The 27812-nt window shown below is 41.2% G+C and overlaps 1 protein-coding gene across 2 annotated transcripts in view; it reads right to left on the bottom strand.

The window, feature by feature from the left end:
• Positions 1-1373: 1373 nt before the first annotated feature.
• The window catches only part of TENT4A (terminal nucleotidyltransferase 4A), a 31015-nt gene continuing 4576 nt past the window's right edge, over positions 1374-27812 (bottom strand). The window contains exons 2-12 of one of the 2 annotated variants that reach the window (XM_083624317.1): positions 26926-27049; positions 25819-25865; positions 24895-25015; positions 14872-14979; positions 12220-12348; positions 10896-11109; positions 6844-6970; positions 6405-6505; positions 6028-6194; positions 4360-4518; positions 1374-4082 (exon numbers count right to left, since the gene is read on the bottom strand). In XM_083624317.1, coding sequence (XP_083480443.1) covers positions 3897-4082; positions 4360-4518; positions 6028-6194; positions 6405-6505; positions 6844-6970; positions 10896-11109; positions 12220-12348; positions 14872-14979; positions 24895-25015; positions 25819-25865; positions 26926-27049 — 1483 coding nt within the window. In that variant the 3' untranslated portion in view covers positions 1374-3896. The remainder of the gene's footprint in view (positions 4083-4359; positions 4519-6027; positions 6195-6404; positions 6506-6843; positions 6971-10895; positions 11110-12219; positions 12349-14871; positions 14980-24894; positions 25016-25818; positions 25866-26925; positions 27050-27812) is intronic. The other variant, XM_083624318.1, reaches the window with a different exon arrangement.

The following is a 27812-nucleotide window of genomic DNA, read 5'->3' as shown; positions in this document are numbered from 1 at the left end:
GAACAAATTAAGTTCTTAACCCGAGGTACCACTGTACTTTATCTAAGGAAAGTAATATAAAAGGTAAAGGTAAAGGTACCCCTGCCCATACGGGCCAGTCGTGTCCGACTCTAGGGTTGTGCACCCATCTCACTTAAGAGGCCGGGGGCCAGCGCTGTCCGGAGACACTTCTGGGTCACGTGGCCAGCATGACGAAGCTGCTCTGGCGAGCCAGCACCAGCGCAGCACACGGAAACGCCGTTTACCTTCCCGCTATAAAGCAGTACCTATTTATCTACTTGCACTTAAGGGTGCTTTTGAACTGCTAGGTGGGCAGGAGCTGGGACCGAAAGACGGGAGCTCACCCCGCCGCGGGGATTCAAACCGCCGACCATGTGATCGGCAAGCTCTAGGCACTGAGGTTTTACCCACAGCGTCATCCGCGTCCCAAGGAAAGTAATATATGGATCCCTAAAAACTACTCCAATTATGAGTAGCTTTGATTGAGCTCCTTGGAGGAAAAGTAGGATAAAAATGAAATAAATAAATGACAAACAAGAGAGCTTTATAAGATTAGCCAGCAGTTAAAAAAACCACTGTTTCCACTAATCATTCCAAAATGGTAGGTTTTCAAAACAAAAATCATAACTCTTCTTTATTTTATATTTATAAAAATATTTCTATACTGCTGTATTGTAAAAATGTACCACAGTTGTTTACAACATAAAAACATAAAACCAAACAGCATCACAGAAAAATTAAAGTTAAAAGCAGTAAGAAATTAAAAACAAACATCAATAGACCATCCTGGGGGGCAGGGTGTTCTCTTGCTTGCCTGCATAGGCCTGGCAGAATAGAAAAACTTTCAGCAAGTGTTTAAAAGCTGGCACAGAAGGCTCCCAGTAAAACTCTATATTAAGAAAGGAATAAAGTGTCCTCTTCTTTTTGTCCTTCAAGTTCTTTTCTCCTTTAGACAAATGATACAGCTGTTGGTCCTGTTGCATTGCTTAGAAGCATTTCCCACATTCCCCATATTAGAGTTGTGGGTTTCCTATTGACATTAAGCACTGAAAAATACAAATGTATTCACAAAACATGCAGCCACTCACTTAGATGACTTTAAAGAAAAAGTACACCAATTATTAGAGGACAGGATTGGCAACAGCTATGAGCCCTGCTAGCAAGATAAAAGCTCCAGTTTCAGAGGCAGCGTATTTCCTGTTTATTCCCAGCATCTGGGAATGAAGTATCTGCTACCCTCATGTCCTGCATGGGCATTTGTGAAACAGAATGCAGGATCAGGCAGGTTTTTGGCTTGATCACAGTATTGTGATAACACAATGAACAGAAAAGGTCACAGTGGCAAATGAAGAAAGTTGCACCACAGACACATCTGGCTTTGAAAATTTATTAAAAATCAAAGAATACAAAACTTCACATAAAAATATGTATTTTAGCTTCCCACATTGTTATACACACAAAAAGAAACTGAACATGATATTTTAATTAGCTATCCACAGCAGCATATAATATAACCAGAGTGGTAGCCAGTGCAATTTATTGGTTCACCATGACTTAAATGGAACATGATATCTGCTTCTCTTAAGCCTATTCTGCTTTTAAATGGACTCTGTTTAGGACACAGAGGTTTCCATAACATAGGTTCATATTCAATATTGCTAGCATGTAAAAGTGAGTACAGGTCTATAATCAGCCCTTGAATACTGGTTTATTCAAGTTTAGATCCCTTATTGTACCAGCATCTATTAAAAACCTTTCACAAGGTTTAAAAAACAGTCAAAGCAAAGATACACATCCAATATCAAAGCAGGACTGAGATTTTTGGCAATTCAAAATCCAATTGCTGTTTACATAGTTATCAGTTGTAAAATTATCATTCATCTGGAGCAGTATATACACCAGGACTGGGATCCTACAATTCTGCATGAGAAAAGGGGCACACAAACAACTTTCCCTTCTTTCTGCAACCCCTTGCACTGCATTAGATGCTGCTCTGAAGAGCTCCTCAAGTTCCAAGAGAAGCTTTTCATGAGGTCTGAGAGGCATTGTGAGACAGAAAAACCTTTTGTGTATGTGGAGATCTTGGCAAAAATGTTCAAAAATTATTCTGAGAAAACTTAGTATCTTACAACCTATGACCGACTAGGAGAGACACTGATTGTTTACTTCTGGCTGCAGGCTGCCCAACTGCCAGTGTGCATTTGCAAAGCCTCTGCCTTAATCACATTTGCCTGATGAAGAGGTTTTATACTCATAAACGTGACATACCTTTCCCGAGAGATGCTGGTACAGTAAGTCATATACATTTTATGCCCATGAGAGTATCAAAACAGCAGCTACAACCAATACCAATATGAATATTCATTAATAATAGGTAAATAATATTTAAAGTTTTATTTCTTGTTAAACTCTGAACTGCAGACAAAATGTGCTACTCTACTTTGGAATGTTGCGCTCTCTTCTCTCACTACCCAAAGGCCTTGCATTAATTCGGACAATGTTTTCTTTAATATGTGCTGCACCACCTTTCAAGGGAAGCCTACAGATACTAAAGCTCACTATTAGAAAAATCATTCCGTGTCAAACATTCAAATATCAGTTAAGAACATTCACTTCTGTATATCCTTCAGATGTCAAGATAGCAGAATTCTTTCTAAGCTCCTCCTCTAAGCAGAGCTACTTATACAGTGCTGTTGAGATTTAAGACTTCTTATCTTTAAAACAAGGAAAAGATGCAGCCAGTGACAATGAGAATATAGTGCTTTTTTAAAAACCTAGGGCTACACAAGATGTGTTTTCTTGCTTTAAAAAAGGTTAACAGAGGTTGCCATGGCAATGCACACTTGCATAGAATCCCTGTATGCATCTTTAAATCAAGTGACTGCCACAGACAATCGTGTCGCACGGGACTGTGCTCTTTTACAAGTTAACAGACTGATACTTTAAAAGCATAGAGAAGCCCAAAGGTACATTGCAGGTAGTTGCTTTTAACAGAACTAATGCACGCTGCTAATCAGATTCCTTAATGGAATCAATATATGTTCCTTTCTCCACATTCTTTAAGTTGGATATTTCATTCAGCAACAATGCTTGGAGCCAACCAGAGGGTAAATAAAACTAATTAAAAGCATTTGTAGATGAACATCTGGGACTTATTCACCTTTACCCTAAAAGACTGGAATTCTTTATGCTGATCTCTGTCCAGTTTTAAGGAATCAATTGAAGGTCCAAATTATCTTGCGTGATCCACATTGAAACAAGTATGACCTGTGCAAGAGCACTAGACTGTGCCCTCCCCATTAGCTAGAGTTAACGTAGTGAACCCCAACTTAAAAAATGCAGTCTGGGAAAGGATCTGTAAAGCAAGCAAATAATAAAATTACATTCTGTACACCCTTCATTCCTTAAATATAACTTAAATGAAAAACATTCAGAGTTATTGCACAAAAGTTATGTTTGATTTGAGTATGGTAACAAAAAGTTTAAACAAGAAATGGGAAGGCAACAAGCAAAGTCACAAAAATTTGCTACAAAGGAAAGGAAAGTCCAAACCATCTATACTTTTCTGACAAAACAAAAAAGCTATAATGAACAAATGCAGCTACAGCAGAAGGTGCCACCGCATTTATGGTCCTCACAGTACTTCTGCTACAGCTGCTTCGGCACTGTAGTAATCATGGATAGGCAGAAGACAAACTTCCACATTTAATAAGGCTTCACAGATAAGCACAATTATTTCTTTTAAGATGGACTCCACCACCACACAAAGAAACATGCAAGGTTGGATGCAGATATTTGGCAACATCCACAAACTGAAATGCCCAGTGCTGTTCTCAAGTCCAGACTAGTGTCACACATACTGCGTAAGTCTTAAGTGGACACTCTGAGGTTGGCCATTATCTGCTAAGGCTAATAGGCAAACTGTCTCTGTATTTCTTTCTTCTCCAGATATTACGGTTATGTTGGTGGTGCCCTCGGTTGCTAACAGGCTGCCTCATGGCTCCATTACCAGAAGAACTGTATCCGCTGCCTTGAGTATGATTGTGAGCTGCTTTGACCGTCAGCTTCATTCCATTGTGCTGCTGGAAACAAGAGGAAGTGGTCACAATTAGTGCCAGCTAAACTGCAAATTTACCAAATTCTTTTACTAAGTTTTGTCTCCTAGCAATTCACCAAGGCCAGACTCATACAGCTGTTTCCACATGTGTGACCGGAAGAGATGCAAACTGCATTCAGACAGTAAGATATAAGCAAAATGCTTCAAGAAAATCCATTTTAGAATAGTATTGCAAGCCAACTGACTTTCTGCTCCACCATCACCACTATCCAATGGGACAACTTCCATCATATAGTCCATACCTGATTATTAGTAGTCATAATCAATGTTCTTGCAGGCACAGACTGAGTTTTACCACTTGGCACAGGCAATGCTGGTGGTAAACCAACTGTAAGCTGAGATGGTGCTTGGAGATTGAAGTGGTACACATTAGGAGTTGTGCAAGGTGGAGTATCTGAATCCTTGTGACAAAGAAAAGGGGGGAATAGGTTTGTTGTTCTTTTAATATGAAAGGAGCACATGCTTACTACTCATTTAAGCACCCACACAAGCAAATACCAATAGCACTGTAAGCACCAGAAGATGATAAATATGTCAGGAAGCTGATACTTAGTCCTCTTAAGATGGGGTTTTCACCAAGAATGGTGTAGAAATGTCCTGTACTAGTTTGTAATGCCACTGGAGATCAAGGAAGCCTTTGTAAGAAAGGCAATCATGTTTGGGGAAAGATCCAAAGGGGATTCAGGAACTGTGGACTTTCCCCCAGGACATGACACCATACGTATATCTACATATACTATACACCCTGTATGTTCTGGGACTTAAATAAGCAATTCCTGAGATTGCCTGATCACTATTTTTTATTATTTATTGCATTTCTGTCCCACCTCTTTCTCTAAGGAGCTCAAGGTGGCCTACATGGTTCTCCCCCTCCTCCTTTAATCCCCACAACAACCCAGAGAAGTAGGAGAGGCTGAGAGACTGCGACTGGCCGAGGGTCACCTAGTGATCTTCATGGCCGAGTAGGGTTTTGAACCCTGGTTTCCCAAGTTCTAGCATGACATTCTAACTGCTACACCACAGGTTTTACATGGCAAGTGTAAAACCTGCCATGCTCTGTCCATACTAATGAGGATGATATAGTTGTATAGGCAAGAAAGGTGCAATTCACATGAGCAACAACTTTTCTTTGTCTTATAACCTTTTTTAAATCTGTTATTTCATGTGCTTTAATACATTTACCTATTTAAATTCAATGGTGTTGTTCAGGACTTGGGAAACATTTTAAAGTTAAGAAGCATTTTAAGACACCAAATACATAAAATACAGCGCTAAAATGGCTGCAACAGAAAGGAAGCAAGGTTTTTAAGAACTAATTACTTTAATTGGTGCTATAATGCTCTTTCATTTAAGTGCTTCTGTGTGGTTTTCTTTTTAAAAAAACTTTACAAATTATTTTCTCTCTTATTAAAAGATTGATTTAACATTAAATGTCATTATGACAGTTAAGGTGACATAGGCATTTTATCTTTCTGAAAATACAGCATGATAAATCATCAAGTTTTAGAGAACAGCAATGTACCGTATTTTTCGCTCTATAAGACGCACCAGACCACAAGACGCACCTAGTTTTGGGAGGAGGAAAACAAGGAAGAAAAAAATCTCAGAAGCCAGAACAGCAAGAGGGATCGCTATGCAGTGAAAGCAGCAATCCCTCTTGCTGTTCTGGCTTCTGTGATAGGTGCATTCACTCCATAAGACGCACACACATTTCCCCTTACTTTTTAGGAGGGAAAAAGTGAGTCTTATAGAGCAAAAAATACGGTAACTGGAAAAGTTTCAAGCTCAGTTAGTTTCAACAAAAGTTACGGAAGTCCTATTGCAATCTTACACAGATATACCAAATTACAGTCAGAAAAAAGGAATAAACAAATAGAAAACAGCTTCAAGGGGGGAGGAATGGGACTTACAATATCACTGCCAGAAAGAGAAGAAACGGAAGAGGCAGATGAGCCTGATGACAGCTGCTGAGTACCAGTAAATGACAAAGCCAAAGGCTGGCTGTATGCCAATTCAGCATCACCATTCTGGACTACATTACATGCAGATATTGGTTCTCTCCCTTTCATTGGAATACCTGTAAGCATACACATTTATCAGTTTTGTTTGCAAATAAATCACCTTTCACAGTCCCTTGCTGTAAACAAGCGATATTATGCAATTATCAGATTTACTGCAGGGTTTAGCCATGACCCACATGCTCACTTCAGATATCACATCAAACCAAGATGTGGTTGAAATTAATTGAAATTTTGATGTGAGTTTTTACTTCAAATCCTTTACTCACCAAGATCAGGTGACAAATTAGCTTTGCTTCCCCATTTCTTCTTAATCCAAGCTCTGTAGTCAATCACTTCCTGTGTCACTTTGATGATTCTTCCTAAGGTACTGGAAGAAATAGTGACCTACATAAGAAATCTACACTGATTTACGGATAGAAGTTTGCAATCAAGAGCCCTTGTAGATAAAGGCTTGCATACACAATCTTGCTTCATTTTGACAAAGAAAGTTTTAAACAGCTTGTCATGCAGAATGGAGGAAAGACAGCGAGAGGAGGAAGGGGGAAGGGAGAAAGAAACAAGTTTCACAGTTACATTAAGCTAGTCATGCATTTCAGGATACAGTACTGTATGCTGACATCTCCAGTTATGAAGCCATTTAAGAAGACCAATAGTGCAAAGTTGGATTTTCAGAAGCCATGCAATTAACACACTCAAATTGGTTACCTTTCCGAATCTCTGTTGGGATACGATCTCGCAAGTGGTGATACTGCATGGCTTAGAACAATGTAGGCATAATCAAAAACTTGCTTTACTTGCATGGCACCATAACAACTTCTTCCAACATCGTTGCCTATAACGGTTAAATTAAAAATTTAAATAATGTTGACCTACAAGAACTGTTCATCATTTTTAAAGCTGGATAGTAATGGACACTTCTGATTCCATGTTGTCCTTGGAATGCCCATACATTTACCCCTTAAAATCTTGAAACAAGCAGTGATTGCTTGGAGAGGTTCTTAGTCCTTATACACAAACCACTTTCTGCACATATTGTGATCCATACTTCACCTAGGTACCCGATCTGCTATCGGACAGACTGTTCTGGTGACCAATGCACACACACTGTTATAAATTATTGCATTTTCCATATATTTTAAAACAGTCCATTTTCCAGCCTCAATAAGAAATTCCATTCACATCGCTTTTCAGTTGGAAGCTCAGGGTTACAAAGTGATAGGGCGGATCTACACTCATAGAATCATAGAATCATAGAGTTGGAAGAGACCACAAGGGCCATCGAGTCCAACCCCCTGCCAAGCAGGAAACACCATCAGAGCACTCCTGACATATGGTTGTCAAGCCTCTGCTTAAAGACCTCCAAAGAAGGAGACTCCACCACACTCCTTGGCAGCAAATTCCACTGTCCAACAGCTCTTACTGTCAGGAAGTTCTTCCTAATGTTTAGGTGGAATCTTCTTTCTTGTAGTTTGGATCCATTGCTCCGTGTCCGCTTCTCTGGAGCAGCAGAAAACAACCTTTCTCCCTCCTCTATGTGACATCCTTTTATATATTTGAACATGGCTATCATATCACCCCTTAACCTCCTCTTCTCCAGGCTAAACATGCCCAGCTCCCTTAGCCGTTCCTCATAAGGCATCATTTCCAGGCCTTTGACCATTTTGGTTGCCCTCCTCTGGACCCGTTCCAGTTTGTCAGTGTCCTTCTTGAACTGTGGTGCCCAGAACTGGACACAGTACTCCAGGTGAGGTCTGACCAGAGCAGAATACAGTGGCACTATTACTTCCCTTGATCTAGATGCTATACTCCTATTGATGCAGCCCAGAATTGCATTGGCTTTTTTAGCTGCCACGTCACACTCATGGTTTGTAACGTTAAGGAAGGGTTACGGAACGGTTATCGTAACATATTTAGACATACAGCAGTACCTCGGGTCAAGAACTTAATTCTAGAAGCCTAGAATAAAATTTAAGATATTGACTGATGCAAAGGAAAGGGGTGGATTTGCCCTGCCAGACTTTAAACTTTACTATGAATCAGCAGCATTTTGCTGGCTGAAAGACTGGCTACTTCTTGAGAACACAGACATTTTGGATTTAGAAGGTTTTAACAATGTTTTCAGGTGGCATGCATATTTGTGGTACGACAAGGTTAAAGCACATAAAGCATTTAAGAACCATATTGTCAGGAAAGCTTTGTTCAATATTTGGACAAGATATAAGGATTTATTGGAAAATAAAACACCAAGGTGGCTGTCACCAATGGAAGCAAAAGCTCAGAAAAAGCTCAATATGGAGGCCAAATGGCCAAAATATTGGGAAATTTTGGAACAAGAGGGAGATAGACTAAAATTGCAGAGTTTTGAGAAACTAAAAAAAAAAAGTGCAAGATTGGCTTCATTACTATCAGATAATGGAGGCATATAATTTGGACAAGAAAATTGGCTTCCAGGTGGAAAAATCAAAATTAGAAACAGAACGGTTAGAACCCAAAACTAAGATTTTGTCAAGGATGTATAACTTGCTGTTGAAATGGAATACTCAGGATGAAACGGTGAAATCTGCTATGATTAAATGGGCACAAGATGTTGGACATAACATTATGTTTGCTGACTGGGAACAGTTGTGGACCACCGGTATGAAATTTACGGCATGTAATGCCTTAAGAGAGAATATTATGAAAATGATATACAGGTGGTACATGACCCCAGTCAAGCTTGCAAAAATATATCACTTGCCCAATAATAAATGTTGGAAATGTAAAGAAACTGAAGGTACATTCTTTCACCTTTGGTGGACGTGCCCAAGGATTAAGGCTTTCTGGGAAATGATCTATAATGAAATGAAAAAGGTATTTAAATATACCTTCCTGAAGAAACCAGAGGCCTTTCTTTCGGGCATTGTTGGCCAATTGTTGTCAAAGAAGGACAGAACTTTTTTTATGTACGCTACAACAGCAGCAAGAATACTTATTGCAAAGTATTGGAAGACACAAGATTTACCCACTTTGGAAGAATGGCAGATGAAGATGATGGACTATATGGGACTGGCAGAAATGACTGGCAGAATCCGTGACCAGGGAGAAGAGGCGGTGGAAGAAGATTGGAAGAAATTTAAAGACTATCTACAGAAATATTGCAAAATTAATGAATGTTAGAATGATGTTGGATAGAAATTAAGTGGTTTCCAGCTGTAATGCTTTAAGAATATGGAAGAAAGGTATAAATAGGTAAAAAAAAAATAACTAAAATGGTGTTGGATTGGAAATAAGTGGTATTGGCAACAAAGTTAATAAGAATATGCAAAAATGAATTGATAATGGATGAAAATACTGAGTTATAAAATGTTAAGTTATAGAGATAAGATAAATGAAAGCGGGTAAGGATTTGCTGATTTGACTATTTAAATGGGAATACAAGAAGGGGAGGTGTGAGGAAGTCAAAGAAACAAGCAAATGAGTTTTAAGTTATGAAAAATAATTGTTTTTAATTTTTCTTGTTTTTTCTGTATGTTTTACTTATTTTTTTATTTTTTATTTTTATTATTATGTGTTTTTGTATATTTGTCTTTGCAAAATCTTAATAAATATTTCTTTAAAAAAAAAAAACTTAATTTGTTCCGGAGGTCTGTTCTTAACCTGAAACTGTTCTTAACCTGAAGCACCACTTTAGCTAACCGCTGCATGATTTCTGTTTTCATCCTGAAGCAAAGTTCTTAACCCGAGGTAATATTTCTGGGTTAGCGGAGTCTGTAACCTGAAGCGTATGTAACCCGAGGTACCACTGTACAGACCCTTCAGGTTACAGACTCCGCTAACCTGGAAATAGTATCTCAGGTTAAGAACTTTGCTTCAGACTGAGAACAGAAAACGTGCAGCGGTGGCGCAGCAGCAGCTGGAGGCTCTATTAGCTCCATGGTACCTCAGGTTAAGAACAGTTTCAGGTTAGGAATGGACCTCGAGAATGAATTAAGTTCTTAACCCAAGGTACCACTGTATTACGTTTTGATTGTAATGTTAATAATGTGTTATTAAAATGTGACACCAGAGTGTGGTGCAGAGCAACAAGGAACCAGCAGTAAGGGAAATTGCATTGTTACGCAAGAACGTTAAGGTAGGAAACTTCCAGTCATAGTCTACACTGCAGATCAAACCTGTGTGTCATTTACAAGGCTCATGCTACATTCATGCCTAGCAGCAACTGAAGGTGAAAGTGGTCAAATTAGGAGAACACTCAATTTGCTCAGCAGAGGATTATTGCATTTTCAAATCTTGAGGACCCTAACTCCTTCCCTATTATTGTGGGATGCTTCACAAAACTTAGTATGCGGTGTTTAGGTCCATAATTTTGCCCCAGAAAAGTCAAATGCAACAGGATGAAAAGGAAAGGATATAAAAACTGATTTACTAAGCCCTTATATGGAAATTCTTGCAGCCATGGATACAGAAAATAGGGAAATTCTGGTCTCAGACGTCTTTAAAAAAAAGCAGCACCATTTAAAACATTAAAAATATACTACATTCTACTACTAATCTCTATGTATTATATGATAGTAAAAACAGTGGGGTAAGAAAACACACACAAAATTGATGGCGGAAAGAAATCACAAGATCAAGGCAAGGTTAAGGGCTTATTTCTGAATGATTATTTAAAACAAGTAACAGGAGCACCCATTTGAAGGATTTCCTCAGATAACCTTTAAACTCTGTGTTAAATCTGCATTCTTAATGGAAAAATATGAAGCAGCTTGCTATCTCACCAGGCAGAAGAGGATCTTCAATACATAACATGGAAGGTCGATATCCATTGGTCATGGCTTTCATGATTTCTTCTTTGGCAATATAGGCGCCTCCATTTTTTATTCTAATACCAGTTTTCAAGTAATTAAAATTCCTTCCATAGAGTTCAAAAAATTCTATTAGAAGCATTCCAAGATTTTCCTCCAGTCTTCTGGCATCAATTCTTGGGTGCAACTACAAGAAGAAAAATAGCAGTTTTATTATGCTGGTGTATGTGATCATTTATACTTCTATCATCTTTATGGTGAACCATTTAAAGTTGGAAATGAGCATTAACTATCAACAACCAAAAATAACCTCAACTTCTTTAATATCATATAGTCTTCTCTCACTTTAAGATTTTAGGAGATAGACTTTCAAAGAATTGTATGCTACAAGAAGGTATCATAACTAGTCCAGTTCAAATTAATTACATACATTTATTCATAAGAAGGGATGCAGGTGGCGCTGTGGTCTAAACCACAGAGCCTAGGGCTTGCCGATCAGAAGGTTGGCAGTTCGAATCCCCGCAACGGGGTGAGCTCCGGTTGCTCGGTCCCTGCTCCTGCCAACCTAGCAGTTCAAAAGCACATAAAAGTGCAAGTATATAAATAGGTACCGCTTCAGTGGGAAGGTAGATGGCGTTTCTGTATGCTGCTCTGGTTCGCCAGAAGCGGCTTAGTCATGCTGGCCACATGAGCCGGAAGCTGTACCTGGCTCCCTCAGCCAGTTAAGTGAGATGAGCACTGCAACCCTAGAGTCATTCGTGACTGGACCTAACAGTCAGGGGTCCCTTTATCTTTTATTCATAAGAAACATGCCATGTGAAATACAAACCATTCAATTACTGCTATTTGAAAAGTTATGCAGTATGAGGCAGCACTGAAAAATGATTACACAACTACATGAACTCTACCCTTAACCCCAGGATAGCCCAAACAGCGTCCTCCAGCTATTGTTGGATTCCTGCTCCCATCATCCCTGACCACTAGCCATGCTGGCTGGGGCTAACGTGAGTCAACATTTGCACCATACACACAAAATCTGTGGAGGAGTGAAAGTTTACAGCGGAACAGCATCATGTTTCTCAGCCCACTTTACACAAAGATTCTACTGTCTTTATCCCATAGCCTTTTGTTGCTTTTTGGACAGAACTCTTGCAGGAATTACACACTAATAAAGTAAAATCTACAGCCAATACAAAAGGTTTTGAAGTGAAAAAATCATATAAAGGTAAATAAACATTAATTGCTAACCAAAAATTTGTAAAGAATTCTTCAAGACTGACAGTACCAAATCACATACCTGTAAGAAGCTAACTGCCATTAAAATTAGGCTGTAAGAGCTAATTCCACCAGTAAAAACTTCATTCAAATCCCTTTGAAGGAGGAACTGTTTTAATACTAAAATCAAGTAAGGCAGCAATGAGTATTTCTGCAAATGAAAAGAACAGTTAATTTTCTGTAAGACAAGTTCTAGGTGATACGTTTATCATTATTTACTATAAAATACAAAAGATTTCTACAAAAAAAACCCCAAAAGAATAATGGGAGTAAAAAGCCTTTATACATTCTTGTGAATGAGCTAACGTATTTTCCTTAAATTCATATTTATTACCTACAAAAATGTAAGTGTCACAAAGTAAGGCATCAAGAACTGCTGTTAACACCAAAAATACAAACTTTGACACAGTTAGCAAGAAAGTTGCACTTGTTAAGGGATGTGAAAGGATATATTAAAAAAATTGAACTATGTATTTGTACTAAGCACATCCACCAAACCTTAAAAAGTATTCAGAGATTAGTGTTTTTTTAAATTAATATTCCATCTTACAGGGAATCAGAAAAATCAAGACAGACCTTTGTGATGGTACATGCAGTGAACAAGTGATTCACCTGATTGTATCCATACAAAATCATTCAAGGGCAACAAACTTCTGTAAATATGTACTAGTTTATTCAGCCAATATTCCCGAGCCTAGTGGGTAATCTGAAGGCACCTGAGCCAGAGTAGGTGAAACCCAAGGGTCCACTGGGAGCCCCATAGGACAGCAGGATATAGATAGAACTTTTTTTTTTACATTAAAAAACCAGATTACTAATTTGTTTCATCCCAAAGAAAAATGCTGTATGAACTTGCCATTTTTTCAGAACAGCAGTAGAAAATTCACAGAGTACTTACACTGTATAGTTCATTCATTGTTCTCAGTATCAGGGGCTCAAGGTTTGAGTGAATATGTAGTGCCAACTCTTGATATGCTTACCTCCAACTTATGAACTGGCACTGATAAAACTGTTCACTTGAAGATAACCCATAAGAACATAATTAAGAAATATGCCTCCGGCAGTAAATGCAAGATGCAGGTTCAAAATTTATTCTGTCCTGAAGTGCACAGAAAGCCTTTGTTAAATCACTGCAGTTTAGCCTATCTACTTCACAGGGCAGTAGAGAATAAAACTGAATGCCTCTATGTATAAGTCCAGAGCTTCTTGGAGGGGAAAATAACAGAACTGAATGGGATGGCACTATACAGATATTGCCCAGTTGTGGAAGGAAGCCTCAGGAAGAACTAGTGGGCTAAGAGGATTGGGATGTGTAATTAGGCCTGAATGAGGTCAACTGCTCTCAAGAAATCACCTGGGTGGAGGACTTGGCTATTTTTTCAGTCCAAAATTATCCATTTTATTGACCAGAGATTTTCAGGAAGTCCAATCACCTTTTTCCCGGTGGGCGGCATTGCAGTTGTAGCCTTCGCTAACCCCTCCTCAGTAAAGGTATGCTAAAGGGATCCAGGGTGTGAATCCTGTTCAAAGCAGGACGGGGGCTCGGGCCATGTCACAGCCCCTACGGGGACCCCTCGGGGTGCCCCTCTTTGATGTAAGTCATAGCACACCTCCTATTAGTGGTTTATCCTTAAGGGGACTCCCTGCAGACGGGCAGGAGTCAAGGTAGTCTGTAACCAATAAAGTTGTGGCCTATTTGAACCCATAAACCAAAATACTTTTCGTCAGCGTGTTTTATTGTTCTCCTGGGAACTTTGTGGCTCAGGTGCCTCGGCACGCAACTTGAGGTCCAGAAGTAGTTGCAAAAAAGTTATTTTATTTTTGCACCATGAAACAAGAGAAAATGCCAAACAATATTTTGTACAACTAATCTGGTTCTATGATTGATGGGTATGTCAGGTGCTTGATATTGACCAAGATTCAGTATGTCTGGATTTCAGACAAGGGAGAGAAGAGGAACCTGCCCCTAGTAATGGCACTCAGTTTGAAAGAGAAGGTGATAAATTGTTTCCAGCATCCACCAATCCAGTTATAGAATCTCAGAGGGCCTGGAATGTCCGCGGTCACCTTACAATAGGCGTGGCATCTTGAACAAAGTCTGATGAAGAGCTGTCACCCTCTCCATAAAAAGACATGGTGGAAAGCTCAGTCTTTATGTCCCAATGCTTGAATGAAAAGCTCCTGCAGACAACAACCTGAGGCTATAGCTCTGCCACACATTAGCAGGCAATCCATATAGAAGCCTGCCATAAAGTTTGTCATTTTTCTCCATGTGTTAGATGTTCCCTAGGATGCTTGGAACTTCAGAGGACTGCCCATGCCTACAATGTAAAAGCTTTTGTCAGGATGGATTTGGCAGCAACTGCTTTGAGGGAAAGCAATGAAGTCTTGTGCATTCTGCACAATGCTACTTCATTATTTCTAGGGAGCACATGCCTATAATGGGAGTCACAGAGTTGAGGAAAAGGGCAACCAAGAGGTGAACTTTAAAGAGCCCATGATGCGTGGAGGCAGGGTCTAAAATGGTTTAATTGTGTACTCTGAGCCTGGCTGGATTGTTCTGCTTTGAATGACATAGTTAAAAAATGCTGGTAACCATATGAATTGTTGCATTTCAAAAAGCAATAGAAGTATCAGGGAATATCAAAATTTGTTTATCTTCTATTGACTGTACCTTCATGTAGTCTTGGATAAGTTGAGCTGCCTTCACACCAGTTTCCATATTAAAACTAATGTCAACTTTCACTTCTGTTTCCTGGTCAGTAAGCTTTATTATTGGTACCTGTAAAGATATTCAAACCAGTCATTCAACCAACTCCAACAAGTAGACCAACAGTTTTTATTTTAAATTAAAATATCCAAGCATGACTTACAAGGACAATTTAACTTTGCATCAATGCAGATGATGTGCAGTGAATAAAATTAATTTCACAATGATCTAGAGCAGCGTTTCCCAACCTTGGGGCTCCAGCTGTTTTTGGACTACAACTCCCATCATCCCTAGCTAGCAGGACCAGCGGTCAGGGATAATGGGAGTTGTAGTCCAAAAGCAGCTGGAGACCCAAGGTTGGGAAACATGGATCTAGAGAAGTCTTGCAAAGAACTGCTTTGAGGTAGCTACCCAGTATCTGTTCAACCCATAAGCACTGCTTCTTTTACCATGCCAATGTTGCTACTGTCAACATAAAGGTAAAGGAACCCCTGACCATTAGGACGACTCTGGGGTTGCGGCGCTCATCTCACTTTATTGGCCGAGGGAGCTTCCGGGTCATGTGGCCAGCATGACTAAGAAAAATATATGTGAGGTGCAAACAACGCTAGTGGGGTTTCAAGAAGCACTGTAAAAGTTTAAGAGGTATTGTTAAAAGAAAATAGAAAAGGGAGGGAAGACAAATGGCAATGCAATCAAAGGAATGCGTATTGAAGGGTAAATACGGATGATTACCAGAGAAGCTGAAGGAAGACCAAAAAGAGTAATTTGTTAAAATTTGTTAAAATTTGGATAAAATTGTATGATTGTGTTGGAAAATTAATAAAAATTTATATATAAAAAAAGACTAAGCCGCTTCTGGCGAACCAGAGCAGCGCACGGAAACGCCGTTTACCTTCCCGCTGGAGCGGTACCTATTTATCTACTTGCACTTTGACGTGCTTTCAAACTGCTAGGTTGGCAGGAGCAGAGACCGAGCAACGGGAGCTCACCCCGTAGCGGGGATTCGAACCGCCGACCTTCTGATCGGCAAGTCCTAGGCTCTGTGGTTTAACCCACAGCACCACCTACTGTCAACACATGCTCCTGCTAATTCAAGTTCTTCTTTTGACACTGAACTGGCACCAACGTATGCAGCCTTTATGGCACTTTAAAGGAGCTTCAGCATCCTTTGCATCAGAACAGTACACTTGTGCAGATTCAGGTGCTCACCTTGGGATGGAGATTTAAATTGTATTTATTTAATAGTTGTGAGGAAGCAGTTTTGAACAGTGTTTCTGCTCTGTTTAGGCTGGTGAGCTCATTCTTTGAGAAGGGAGACCTACTCATGATCACATATTAAGATCATGATTAACACACGCAACATGGGGCTGCCTTAAAAAAAGTAACTGGAAATTTCAGCTGGCTAAAGAAATGCAGCAGCTAGATCTCTAATCAATAATCAATCAGAGTTCCATAATTTTCTTTTGTCCTTCTCTCTCTCAAACTTTTCCCCCTTTTGTGTTAAGTCTTTTTAATTAGATTATAAGCCTGAGAGCAGGGACTGCCTTAGTACTGATATTTGTATGCTGTTCTCATAGCCTTTTTTTGCTGAAGAAAGGGATAAAAATACTTTCAATAAATCAGTCCCAGTTTTGTAAACCATGCAACGCCAGCACAATTCAATTTGTATTGGCTTCCAGTTCATTTCCGAGCCCAATTCAAAGTGCTGGTTGTTGTTTTTAAAGCTCTAATCTTTAAGAACCATCACTTAGTGTATGAATATGTCTATTTAACTCAAAGTTTTGGGGAGGCATTGTTTTGTGTCCCACCACCAAATACAGTTGGTAGGTATTTGGTAGAGCTATCTCTGCTGGGTCACCCTGATCTGAGTGATCAGACTGGTCGTTTCCCACATAGTCTTCAAATGTCAGACCAAAAAGTTTTTATTCTAGCAGGAAAATGGGTTGGCTTGCCCCTGAAACTTGCTGCTAAATATTATGCTTCAGTCTTGTATTTTTATTTAGGTTATTTATTTTTGTATATTTTTTCTTGCAAGTCACTTTGCTACTTTTTTTAAAGTGATGAACAACTTTAACAAAAAATAAATATGATGCTGATTCCCTACTGTGTTATTTGGCCCAGTTTGCATGTAATGCTAAGTCAAAACATGGCTTAGCACAGTGAGCATGTCGCCAGGAAGGAGACTGCATTTGCTGTATTCCTGCTTTGGTCCAAGGCTAAGTCATGGCTTGGCTCTGTGTTGTGTCCCCCAAACAAACTATAAGAAGTAATCAAAGTTGGTTTCAGTTTATGGTCTCTCTAGAGCAGGAGTCCTCAAACTTTTTAAACAGGGGGCCGATTCAGTGTCCCTCTGACACTGTCGGGGGCCAGATTATAGTTTGAAAAAAAATATGAACAAATTCCTATGCACACTGCACCTATTTTATTAGTAGTGCACAAAAAACAAGAAAAACAATACAATCTGGGGTGGGGTTGTTGTTTTTTACAGAGGCAAGAAAGAACACGAAAGAATTGCAACCAGCACCACACAGGCCCACCTCCTACCGCCGTTTCCAAAAGTCCTGCTATCCACCCTATGGAGTTATGGAAAGGTTGGAGGGGAAAGAGGAGGCCACTTGCGCCTGAGAGGAAAGTTTGCTGTGGCAAGATTGGGGGCGGGGGGAGACGACCAGGAAGAACAGAAATGAGATGCGGGGTGTGGGAGAGAAAGGCAAGAATGGAAGACCTGTGGTTATTTAAAAAAAAACAAAAACAGAAAGCATGAAGGGGGGTCAGGCAGCAAAAGGAAAGAGGAGGTATGCTGCCCCTTTCCTTGCCATCTCCTCTCCTCTTCCTCATTCTCCTCCCTCTGTGGGGGATCCGTGACCAGCTGGCAGCCGCCACCACCAGCACCAGAGCCTGGTAAAGCAGCCTCCGACCCTCCCCGCCGGCTCAGGCCATCATCATCTGTCAGGGACCAGAGCAAGCTAGGAAGCAAGCACGGGAGGCGTCTGACCATTCCCCCCCCCGCCCCGCTCCTTGGACGAGGAAGGAAGGGAGGAGAAAAAGCAGCTCTGGTCTTCCCAGTTCTCTCACCCACTCAGCAGTTCCTGCTGCTGCTGCTGCTGCTGCTGCTGGCGGCGGCCCCAGCCCTCCTCGGAACTGGCAGCTGATGGGGCTGGGTGTAGTTGTGTGGGGGGAGTGGGGTGGGAGCTGGAAAGGAGGAGCGGTTCTTTCCTCCGGTTCTTTCCTCCGTACCTCAGTCTCTGATTCTCCCAAAGGCACCATTCCGGGGACTCCCGCTCACCTCCGGCAGCTCATTGTCACCTCTTGGCAGCCTGGCCCCATCCCTCCTCCTCCTCCTCCTCCCTGGTGATCTTGGCTTAGTAATGGCGGCGCAGAGAAGCCAGGAGGGAGGAGGAAAGAAAGCCGCTGGCACCAATGAGAGGGAAACAATGCTGCTGGCACCAATCAAAGTCCAGCCCCTTTCCTCCACAGGGCGGGGAGAAGTCAGGAGGAGAGAGGAGGTGCCACCGCCACCGTGTGAGGGAGAGGGAAAGAATGCGCACGCTGGCGCAGCCAAACAAGCAGATCCACGCCACAGGCCAGGTTTAGAAGGCTATTGGGCCGGATCTGGCCCGCGGGCCTTAATTTGCCAACGCACGCTCTAGAGCGAGGCAAAGCACAAGTGCTGGTTCAGACATAACATTAAGTCAAACACAGCTTAGCCCTGGGAAGAATGACACCAAATGGGGGAAGAGTGCTGCAGCTGCAATCTCCACTCTGAGAACTCATACTTTTGCTCACTCATGTTAAGCCATTAGTTCAACACAGCATGCAAGCTGGGTCTATATTGTTAGCACTGTGCGTCTCACTGTAAGTTTAAAAAGTGGGATATTAATATTTTAATAAAGTAAACATGGGGGTTTGCATAATTTATTAGTTTTTGTTATGAGGCAGGGTGACAAAGAGTTTGAAGATTCACCATGCTGTCTTTGAAAAAAGAAATCCCCTGGGTAAGATAATCTTCCACCACTTTTTAAAGTCACTCTCTCCAAATAAAACAGGATCAGAGTTGAATCACCTGCTGAGAGTTTCATGTACAACCAAGTTTCTTACACCAAAACTCAAGATTTGGTGTCTTAGACATAGAAATCTTTTAAAAAACAGGGTACATGTCTATTCACACCACAGGCTCTATCTAACTCCCAAGCACATTTACTATTATGGCATCAAACACCAGCTCATTTACAGTGATGCTCTAGTCTAAATACAGAATCTGTATCTGTTTACTGAGAGTTCAAGTGATGGACTGAACCTTTGAACCCTTGGACCTACCAATATTACCAGCATTTCAAAACAAATTTGGAGATGTATAATTTGACCACTTAACTTCAGAAAAAATGACACAGTAAGACAATAAGGACTAAAGCCCCAAGGCACCATCAAAACAAAGGCAGCCTACAAACTAGATGTGTCTGGGAAGTGTGCTAACTATTGCAAATCCTCTGAAGCTATGACTCACAGGCTAAAGGCAGCCTAGCATGTGCCAGGAGGAATCTTCCAGTGTCAGCATCAGCAAAGCTGGGGGCAGTATAGACACTGAACACCATTTGTCAGCGAAGTTGTCAGGACCTTAACTCATGGACGAAAAATCAAACAAGACAAAGGCAAACAAATGGCTAAGTTTATGGTTGGTAGGACTGAAGATTTTATATCAGGACCCAGAAATGGTTCTCAAGTTGGCATGTAGAGTATATCTGTATCACATGAACAAATGATTATAACAAACTTAACTATTGAGCGATCAGTCTGAATAATAACAGAAATGTAACACTTATGTTTTAGGTTATTTGGACCACATATAATGAGGTGAGCTAATTTGGAAGAATTAATCAAGATAATGAAAACTGCAAGCAACTTTTATTTTTATTTATTGTTGTTGTTGTTATTGTTATTTATTAAATTTGTGGAGAACATATTCGTGAACAGTGACAGTCATAAACAGTGATAGCCATGAATCAATTGCAATACTGGGAATTTGATAGGAAGTCCAACAAAAGAGAAAACTACAAGGAAGTTTCCAAAAGGGAAGCATTTTTAAGGAAATATGAAATATATTTGCAAGTTATTTTGAACTAAGAAAGGAAAAGAAAAATGTTTTTGTTTTTTTTTGAAGTGCTGCTAATCAATGAGATCTATATTTGAACAATGAATGTGAAGTAGTAGTTTTACTGAAGAAATTTACAAGAGGTTTCAGGCCATTGATGGGTAAATGGAAATGTTCAAAGAAAAGATGCAGGATAACCAAAACAAGTTTAACTCTACATCTGGTATTTTCTGCACATCAATAATTGCAAAATGGATTATAAAATAAGTAACCAAATTACTATAAAATAATCCTAAGATTTTAAAAATAATTCAAATAATACGTTAAATACAGTTTTTATGTGCTACTCAGGCATGTCTAGTTACAAAAGAGAAAAAATGCTGATTTGAATGTTTCAATTAGCTGTTTTAACCATCGGCTGTGGTGAGGACTGCAGGGCCTGCTCCCTTCCAGGGCCTTTTCCAACTGGCCCAGGGGGCGTGGCCCAGGCCCTTATTTGGAACAAACTTTTGGGGAAGTGTGGGAAGTGTTCTGCCATTGCTTCCCTGTTCCAAGTGGTTAATGTGTTTCAAAATGTCCTCAAGCAGTTGGTGGCAATTTAAATTTTTATTTCTTTTTTTCCTTTTTTCCTTTGTTGGGGTGGGGGGGGGTGGGATGGATATTTGGTTGGGGATTAATTTTAGTATAATTGTTCTGTTTTTGTTTTTTGTTGTTTCATTGGTTTTGTATAGTTTGTGCTTTGTTTTTAAAGGGCGGGATCAGGGCTGCCTGGGAGTGGGGCCCCAGCCAACACAATGGCTGGGACAAGTTTCACGGGGGGGGGGGAGCACTGGGACATCCGATCTCGGTGATCATGGGCAGGAGGAGGAGTTACGCTAAGACCAGACCATGTCATTACCGAGGAAGCAGGTTTAGTCGTTGTTTGAGGACTATCCCTGCCTCCGGGTCTGGCCTTGACCAGATGGATACTGGAATCAACAGGGGAAACCCACATGACCTGAAGGTGTTGCTGTGTAATGCCAGGTCAGTGATGAATAAAACCACTGCCATCCATGACCTGATTGTGGATGGAGTTTTTGGGATATTTGGACTTAAAAGAAGTAAGAAACAAGATTTGGACTACAATTTTAAATATGGAGGTCTGGCTGGAAGAAGCATAGACCTTATTGGGTCAGAGCTTCTCCGAGATTTGGTGTTTAATATTAAGGGCTACCAAAAAAACCGGCAGAGAGGACTTGAGAGAGACCTAAGAGCCTCGGATGTGAGGTCACCAGGCTGACAGCAGATAGACTGATGGACATTTTTTGGAGCTTGAAACCGGGAAAGGCAGGGAGTGGGGTTTTGGGTATCCAAAGGCTGTACAATTATACTTTGTTTTTATATACTTTGTTCTGTTACTTATATTAAAATGGGGAACTCGTGAAAGGGAATTGGGGTCGATCTTAGAAAAGATATTAAGAATAAGTACTGATGTATAAAGACTGAGGTTTATGTTAAAATTGGTTAACTAAAAGGATTTAAATATAATAAGGTAAAATTTGGGGATAAGAACTTGCTGAACTAAAAATTGAATTGGAATACAAGAAGGGGAGGTGTGGGGAAGTCAAGGAAATATGTTATTGAAAGAAAGGACTGTAATCATATGTGTGTGTTTTTTTCTTTGTTCTTTTTTGTTTTCTTTTTATTTTTTGAAAATTTCAATAAATATCTTTAAAAAAAAAGAAAGATGGTGGATGGAGGATTTGACCTGGCATGTGTGACAGAGACCTGGTTGGAGGAAGCAGATGGGCCTGTCTTTGCCGCTGCTTGCACTCCAGGTTTCTCTTACGCACAGCAACCCAGGTCATGTGGGCGGGGAGGGGGGGTTGCAGTGATTTTTAGGAAGTCACTAGCTTGCACCAGGCGTCCTACTGGGAAGATCCAGTTTTCTGAGTGCATGTTCTGGAAGTTGGGCAATAGGGGCAGTACAGGATTCCTATTGGTGTACCAGCCTCCCCGCTGCACCAAGGATTCCCTGTCTGAGCTGCTTCAGGTCGTGGCGGATTTTCTCCTGGAGACACCTAGTTTGGTTGTCCTAGGGGATTTTAACATCCATGCCGACACGACCTTACAAGGGGCCGCTCGGGACTTCGTGGAAAGCATGGCCTCCATGGGGCTGTCCCTGAATAAGTTTGGCCCAACTCATAGTCATGGACATGCCTTAGACCTGGTGTTCACCTCTAGTGACGTGGGTGATCTGACACTAAGTAAAAGTGAAACAAAAGAAGTGCCATGGTCAGATCACTTCCTGGTGCAACTGGACTTCTCCGCGACCCTTCCCCTCTGCAGGGAGGTGGGACCAATTCGGATGGTCCGCCCCCGCCACTTAATGGATCCAAATGGTTTCCAGAGAGTGGTAGGGGATGCTTTATCCCATGTTGATGGCCTTTCAGCTGATTCCCTGGTGGCCCGCTGGAATGCGGAGTTAACCAGGGCTATCGACTGTCTGGCTCCGAAGCGCCCTCTCCGATTGCATGGAGCCCGGACAGCCCCGTGGTTTTCTTCGGAGCTGAGGGCGATGAAACAATCGCTGAGACGGCTAGAGCGTCGGTGGCGGAAAACTCACTCCGAATCTGACCGGACACAGGTTAGAGCTCAACTTCGAGCCTACCAAGTGGCGATAGCGACGGCGAAGAAGACTTTTTTCACTGCCTCTATTGCATCTGCAGAAAATAGTAGCAGGAGACTCTTTCAGGTGGTTCGCAATTTAACGGAACCACCTTTACCACCGGGGCCTTGTAAAGACCCCAAGATCTCCTGCAACAATTTTGCAAAGTTTTTTGCAGATAAAATCACTCATATTCGGAAGGAGCTAGACACCACCGTGGGAGCAGGGCTGGGTTGGGAGAGTGCTAGAGCCCTGTCTGGTCAAGTTGGATGGAATCAATTTCAATCCATTACCCCCGAGGATGTGGACAGGCTGCTTGGACGCGAGAAACCAACCACCTGTCTCCTTGATCCTTGCCCATCCTGGCTAATAAAAGCAAGCCGGGAAGGGCTGGGCAATGGGCTCTGTGGGGTGGTGAATGCTTTCCTCTGTGAGGGAACATTCCCAGATCTGCTGAAAGAGGCGGTCATTAAGCCGCTTCTTAAAAAACCATCTTTAGACCTGGCCAGTATGGCCAACTATCGCCCAGTCTCAAATCTTCCATTCTTGGGCAAGGTGATTGAGCGAGTGGTTGCTGAACAACTCCAGGCACAACTGGAGGATGCAGACCATTTGGATCCCTTCCAATTGGGATTCAGGCCTCATCATGGGACTGAAACTGCCTTGGTCGTGCTGGTTGATGATCTCCGGCGAGCTAGGGACAAAGGTGAGAGTTGTTTCCTAGTTCTGCTGGATCTCTCAGTGGCCTTTGATACAATTGACCATAACATCCTCCTGGACCGTCTAGAGGGGCTGGGAGCTGGGGGCACTGTTATACAGTGGTTTCGCTCCTTCCTCCTGGGCCATGTTCAGAAAGTGGTGTTGGGGGATGAGTGTTCAGACCCCTGGGCCCTCACTTGTGGGGTGCCTCAGGGTTCCGTCCTCTTCCCCATGCTTTTTAACATCTATATGAAGCCGCTGGGAGAGATCATCAGGGGGTTTGGACTGAGTGTACATCAATATGCAGATGATACCCAGCTCTACCTCTCTTTCAAATCAGAACCAGTGAAGGTGGTGAAGGTCCTGTGTGAGTGCCTGGAGGCGGTTGGAGGATGGATGGCGGCTAATGGATTGAAGTTGAATCCTGACAAGACAGAAGTACTGTTTTTGGGGGACAGGGGGCGGGCTGGTGTGGAGGACTCCCTGGTCCTGAATGGGGTAACTGTGCCCCTGAAGGACCAGGTGCGCAGCCTGGGAGTCATTTTGGACTCACAGCTGTCCATGGAGGCGCAGGTCAATTCTGTATCGAGGGCAGCTGTCTACCAACTCCACCTGGTACGCAGGCTGAGACCCTACCTGCCCGCTGACTGTCTCGCCAGAGTGGTGCATGCTCTAGTTATCTCCCGCTTGGACTACTTCAATGGGCTCTACGTGGGGCTACCTTTGAAGGTGACCCGGAAACTAGAACTAATCCAGAATGCGGCAGCTAGACTGGTGACTGGGGGCGGCCGCCAAGACCACATAACACCGGTCTTGAAAGACCTACATTGGCTCCCAGTACGTTTCCGAGCAGAATTCAAAGCGCTGGTGTTGACCTTTAAAGCCCTAAACGGCCTCGGCCCAGTATACCTGAAGAAGAGTCTCCACCCCCATCGTTCTGCCCGGACGCTGAGGTCCAGCGCCGAGGGCCTTCTGGCGGTTCTCTCATTGCGAGAAGCAAAGCTACAGGGAACCAGGCAGAAGGCCTTCTCGGTAGTGGCGCCCGCCCTGTTGAACGCCCTCCCATCAGATGTCAAAGCGATAAACAACTACCTGACATTCAGAAGAAATCTTAAGGCAGCCCTGTTCAGGGAAGTTTTTAATATGTGATATTTTAGTGTATTTTTGGTTTCTGTGGAAGCCGCCCAGAGTGGCTGGGGAAACCCAGCCAGATGGGCGGGGTACAAATAATAAATTATTATTATTATTATTATTGTTGTTGTTGTTGTTTGTTGTTGTTGTTGTTTAGATAATCTTATTATCCTACTTACTCCTTTTATAAACAGTTTTGAGGTTTTTATGATCATATACATTTTGTGAAATAAAAAATAAGTTTAGGATTCAAATACTACTATTACAAACTCAGATAAAGCCGTTGAGTCAGAAACCTGCATCTTCAGAAGCAGAAGTATTGAGATTCAACACAGCATAAAAATAGCTGCATTAAAAAAAAATCATACTAAATAGCTTGACTTTCTAAAATGGAATATAGCTTGTTCCTGTTACTTACCGTAGCTTTGTCAAGTACTTTAATTGAATATGGCTCAGCCACATTGTGTTTCCTTAGTGCTTGTTCCAGAAGCTGCAGAGGGGGGCTCTCCCATTTCCCAAAAACGACTAAATCAATATCACTATAGATAATACAACATACATAAAGGTTCATTAGAGGATTACACATTAATATTCCTTTGAAGATTGTTAAATTCAGTCTTCAGTAGACTAACCTTACTACTAATCCCCTCAAACAGAATAGGAGGGCTTCTAAAAGTAGGAAAATGAATACAGGATAACAGACTGTGAAGTTATTACAATACAGCCTCAACCAAGAGCACCACACACAGGTATAAGTGTTTGTGTGTTTTGTGTATTTTGTCACATAATGTTGGCAATCAGGTTAAATTTTTAAAAGGCCCAGATTACTGCCTACATGTGTACATACTTTCCTTTCTGCATTTATAGAAATATTTAAACTCTGGAAAACAATTGCTAAGGTCAGTTATTATTCATAATCATTACTCTGTATCTGCCAGAATATTACAGAGTAGAAGTCTAAAATGCTAGCATACATAGTGATGTGATATGTTGAATGCTATGAAACACCTCAGTGAAAAGTCAGTATCACACAAACAATTCTGCTAAATAAGACTTAGCTTAAAAAGTTATGCCAAATTCAAGGACGGATATAATGAAGATATATTAACATATTCCCATTACATACCATACTATGTAAACCTACGTTTTACATAGTACATACTAAACCTAAGTTCATTTTAACGGAAATAATGGCATGTTTATCCCCGATTCAATTTCCTTCCCCTTCCTTTGGTGTCTTCCCTGTATTGATTTTAAGACTGGGAAGAACAAAAAATCCCTTTTGTATGATAGCATTATTAACAAAATACACTGAGAGCTGGAAATGTTAGTCAAGGCTTACCTAGTTGGCAGATAGAGCCCTGTACTAAAACTTCCAAATATCTGAACCTGCAAAAGAAAAACAAAGTTAATGCAGATCTCACAATTCTGAACGCTGAACTGAAAAATCCCTCACGGAAATCCACATGCCTTTATCTTCAGAAACAGTTCCTTTTACTGTTATTTGCTTCTTCCACTCAAAAACTAACTGGCTTGCTTAAAAGGTCATGCTACTCAATTGCTAATCAAATGATTTGGTAATCAGAAGTGAATTATTTCTTTACTGGTTTACTCTAACCAAGAGTTTGTTTGATTCAGTTGTCATGGAAAACTGTAGGTTACAGAAAACCAGGAGGTCAGAAACCCTACATGGGGATGAGGGAGCCCTCAACACATTCCTATTACTTGAATGAAACCAATTTATAAAACTGAATTAACAGGGAAAGACAAATATTTATGCTTTGTAATATTTATTACCAAGACTGTGATTTTTCTGGCAGGCGTCTCATCAGTAACAAAGATCAAAAACAAAACAGATTCTGAAAAGGAGGCATACCACAATAAAGGTTTCAATGTTTCCTAATAAGAATGTGCCCAGATTGGGAAGGGACAGTGCAAAGCAGCATTTTCATAGATGGCAAATCACAGTGGAACACTCCGACTACTGTCTCTCTGCACCTATCCCCATATCCAGCTTTAAGGCTAAGAGACATGAATGTGGTCACAATATCTGAAGCAGTGCACAGCTGTCCCTCCAGTGTCATAAATATAAATAGTTTTATTGGGATGGCTTTTATGACAAAAAGCCTACTGATGTGTTTTCAGGGGGGGGGATAAATTTAGTATAATAAGGGAAGTTTCCACAACACTTTGGATCTACTGAATGCTAGCCGAGAGCATTGTATACATCATTTTAAATAAACAGAGACAAAAGGTATTAAGGATCCTATGGAAGCCATCAACGTGGCACAGCGCTTAGAAAGAAACCTTGTTTACCCCAAGGCTTTTGATTTGGGTCAGAAGACATAAGGAAGTCAACCCTATGTTGTGCCCAGTCCACCCACGTTATGGTGAGAATGGAGATGAGAAGAGCTTGGGGACCTAAAATACCAGTCTGAGATGTACTCACATCTGCTGTAGGCCAAAGATCTTTGATGACCATTTTTATTCTTTTCACTACTTCTCTTCTCATGACTTCTTCTTCAGGACGAGGGGACATGAAGGCATAAAAGTCAATTATTTCTTCATGAAGCCTATGGGGAAGAATAAATTTTTTAAAAAAATTATTTATACCTAAGATCCAAGTCTGGGTTTCTAAAGCGAAACTTCCATCCATTAGTATGAAAAAGTACATTAAATTACAGTGGTACCTCGGGTTAAGAACTTAATTCGTTCTGGAGGTCTGTTCTTAACCTGAAACTGTTCTTAACCTGAAGCACCACTTTAGCTAATGGGGCCTCCTGCTGCCGCTGCGCCGCCGGAGCACAATTTCTGTTACCATCCTGAAGCAAAGTTCTTAACCTGAGGTACTATTTCTGGGTTAGTGGAGTCTGTAACCTGAAGTGTCTGTAACCCGAGGTACCACTGTAGTCTGAAAATTCATCCATTGGTATGAAAAAGTACACAAATTTGAATTTAGAACAGTGTGAACTAGAATATTCTATAAAAAGCAATTTCCAATGATTATTATGTAATTTGGAGGAAATTCCATTCCTAGAAAGCAGTTTGTGTGCAGGAAGCAAAATATGCAACCTGAAAAGACAAATGAGTTTTGGTGAACTGCAGTACAGCTGTACCTTGGTTGTTGAATGCCTTGATACTTGGATGTTTTGACTCCCGAACGCCACAAACCCGGAAGTGAATGTTCCGGTTTGTGAACGTTTTTTGGAGGCCGAATGTCCGACGCAGCTTCCAAATGGGTGCAGGAAGTTTCTGCAGCCAATCGGAAGCTGCGCCTTGGTTTTCGAACTGTTTCGGGAGTCAAACGGATTAAGTTTGACAACCAAGGTATGACTG

Source organism: Podarcis filfolensis (genome assembly GCF_964270895.1).
Source record: "Podarcis filfolensis genome assembly, chromosome: 7".
NCBI classification, from domain to species: Eukaryota; Metazoa; Chordata; class Lepidosauria; order Squamata; family Lacertidae; genus Podarcis; species Podarcis filfolensis.
This window is presented reverse-complemented; position numbering and strand designations above follow the sequence as displayed.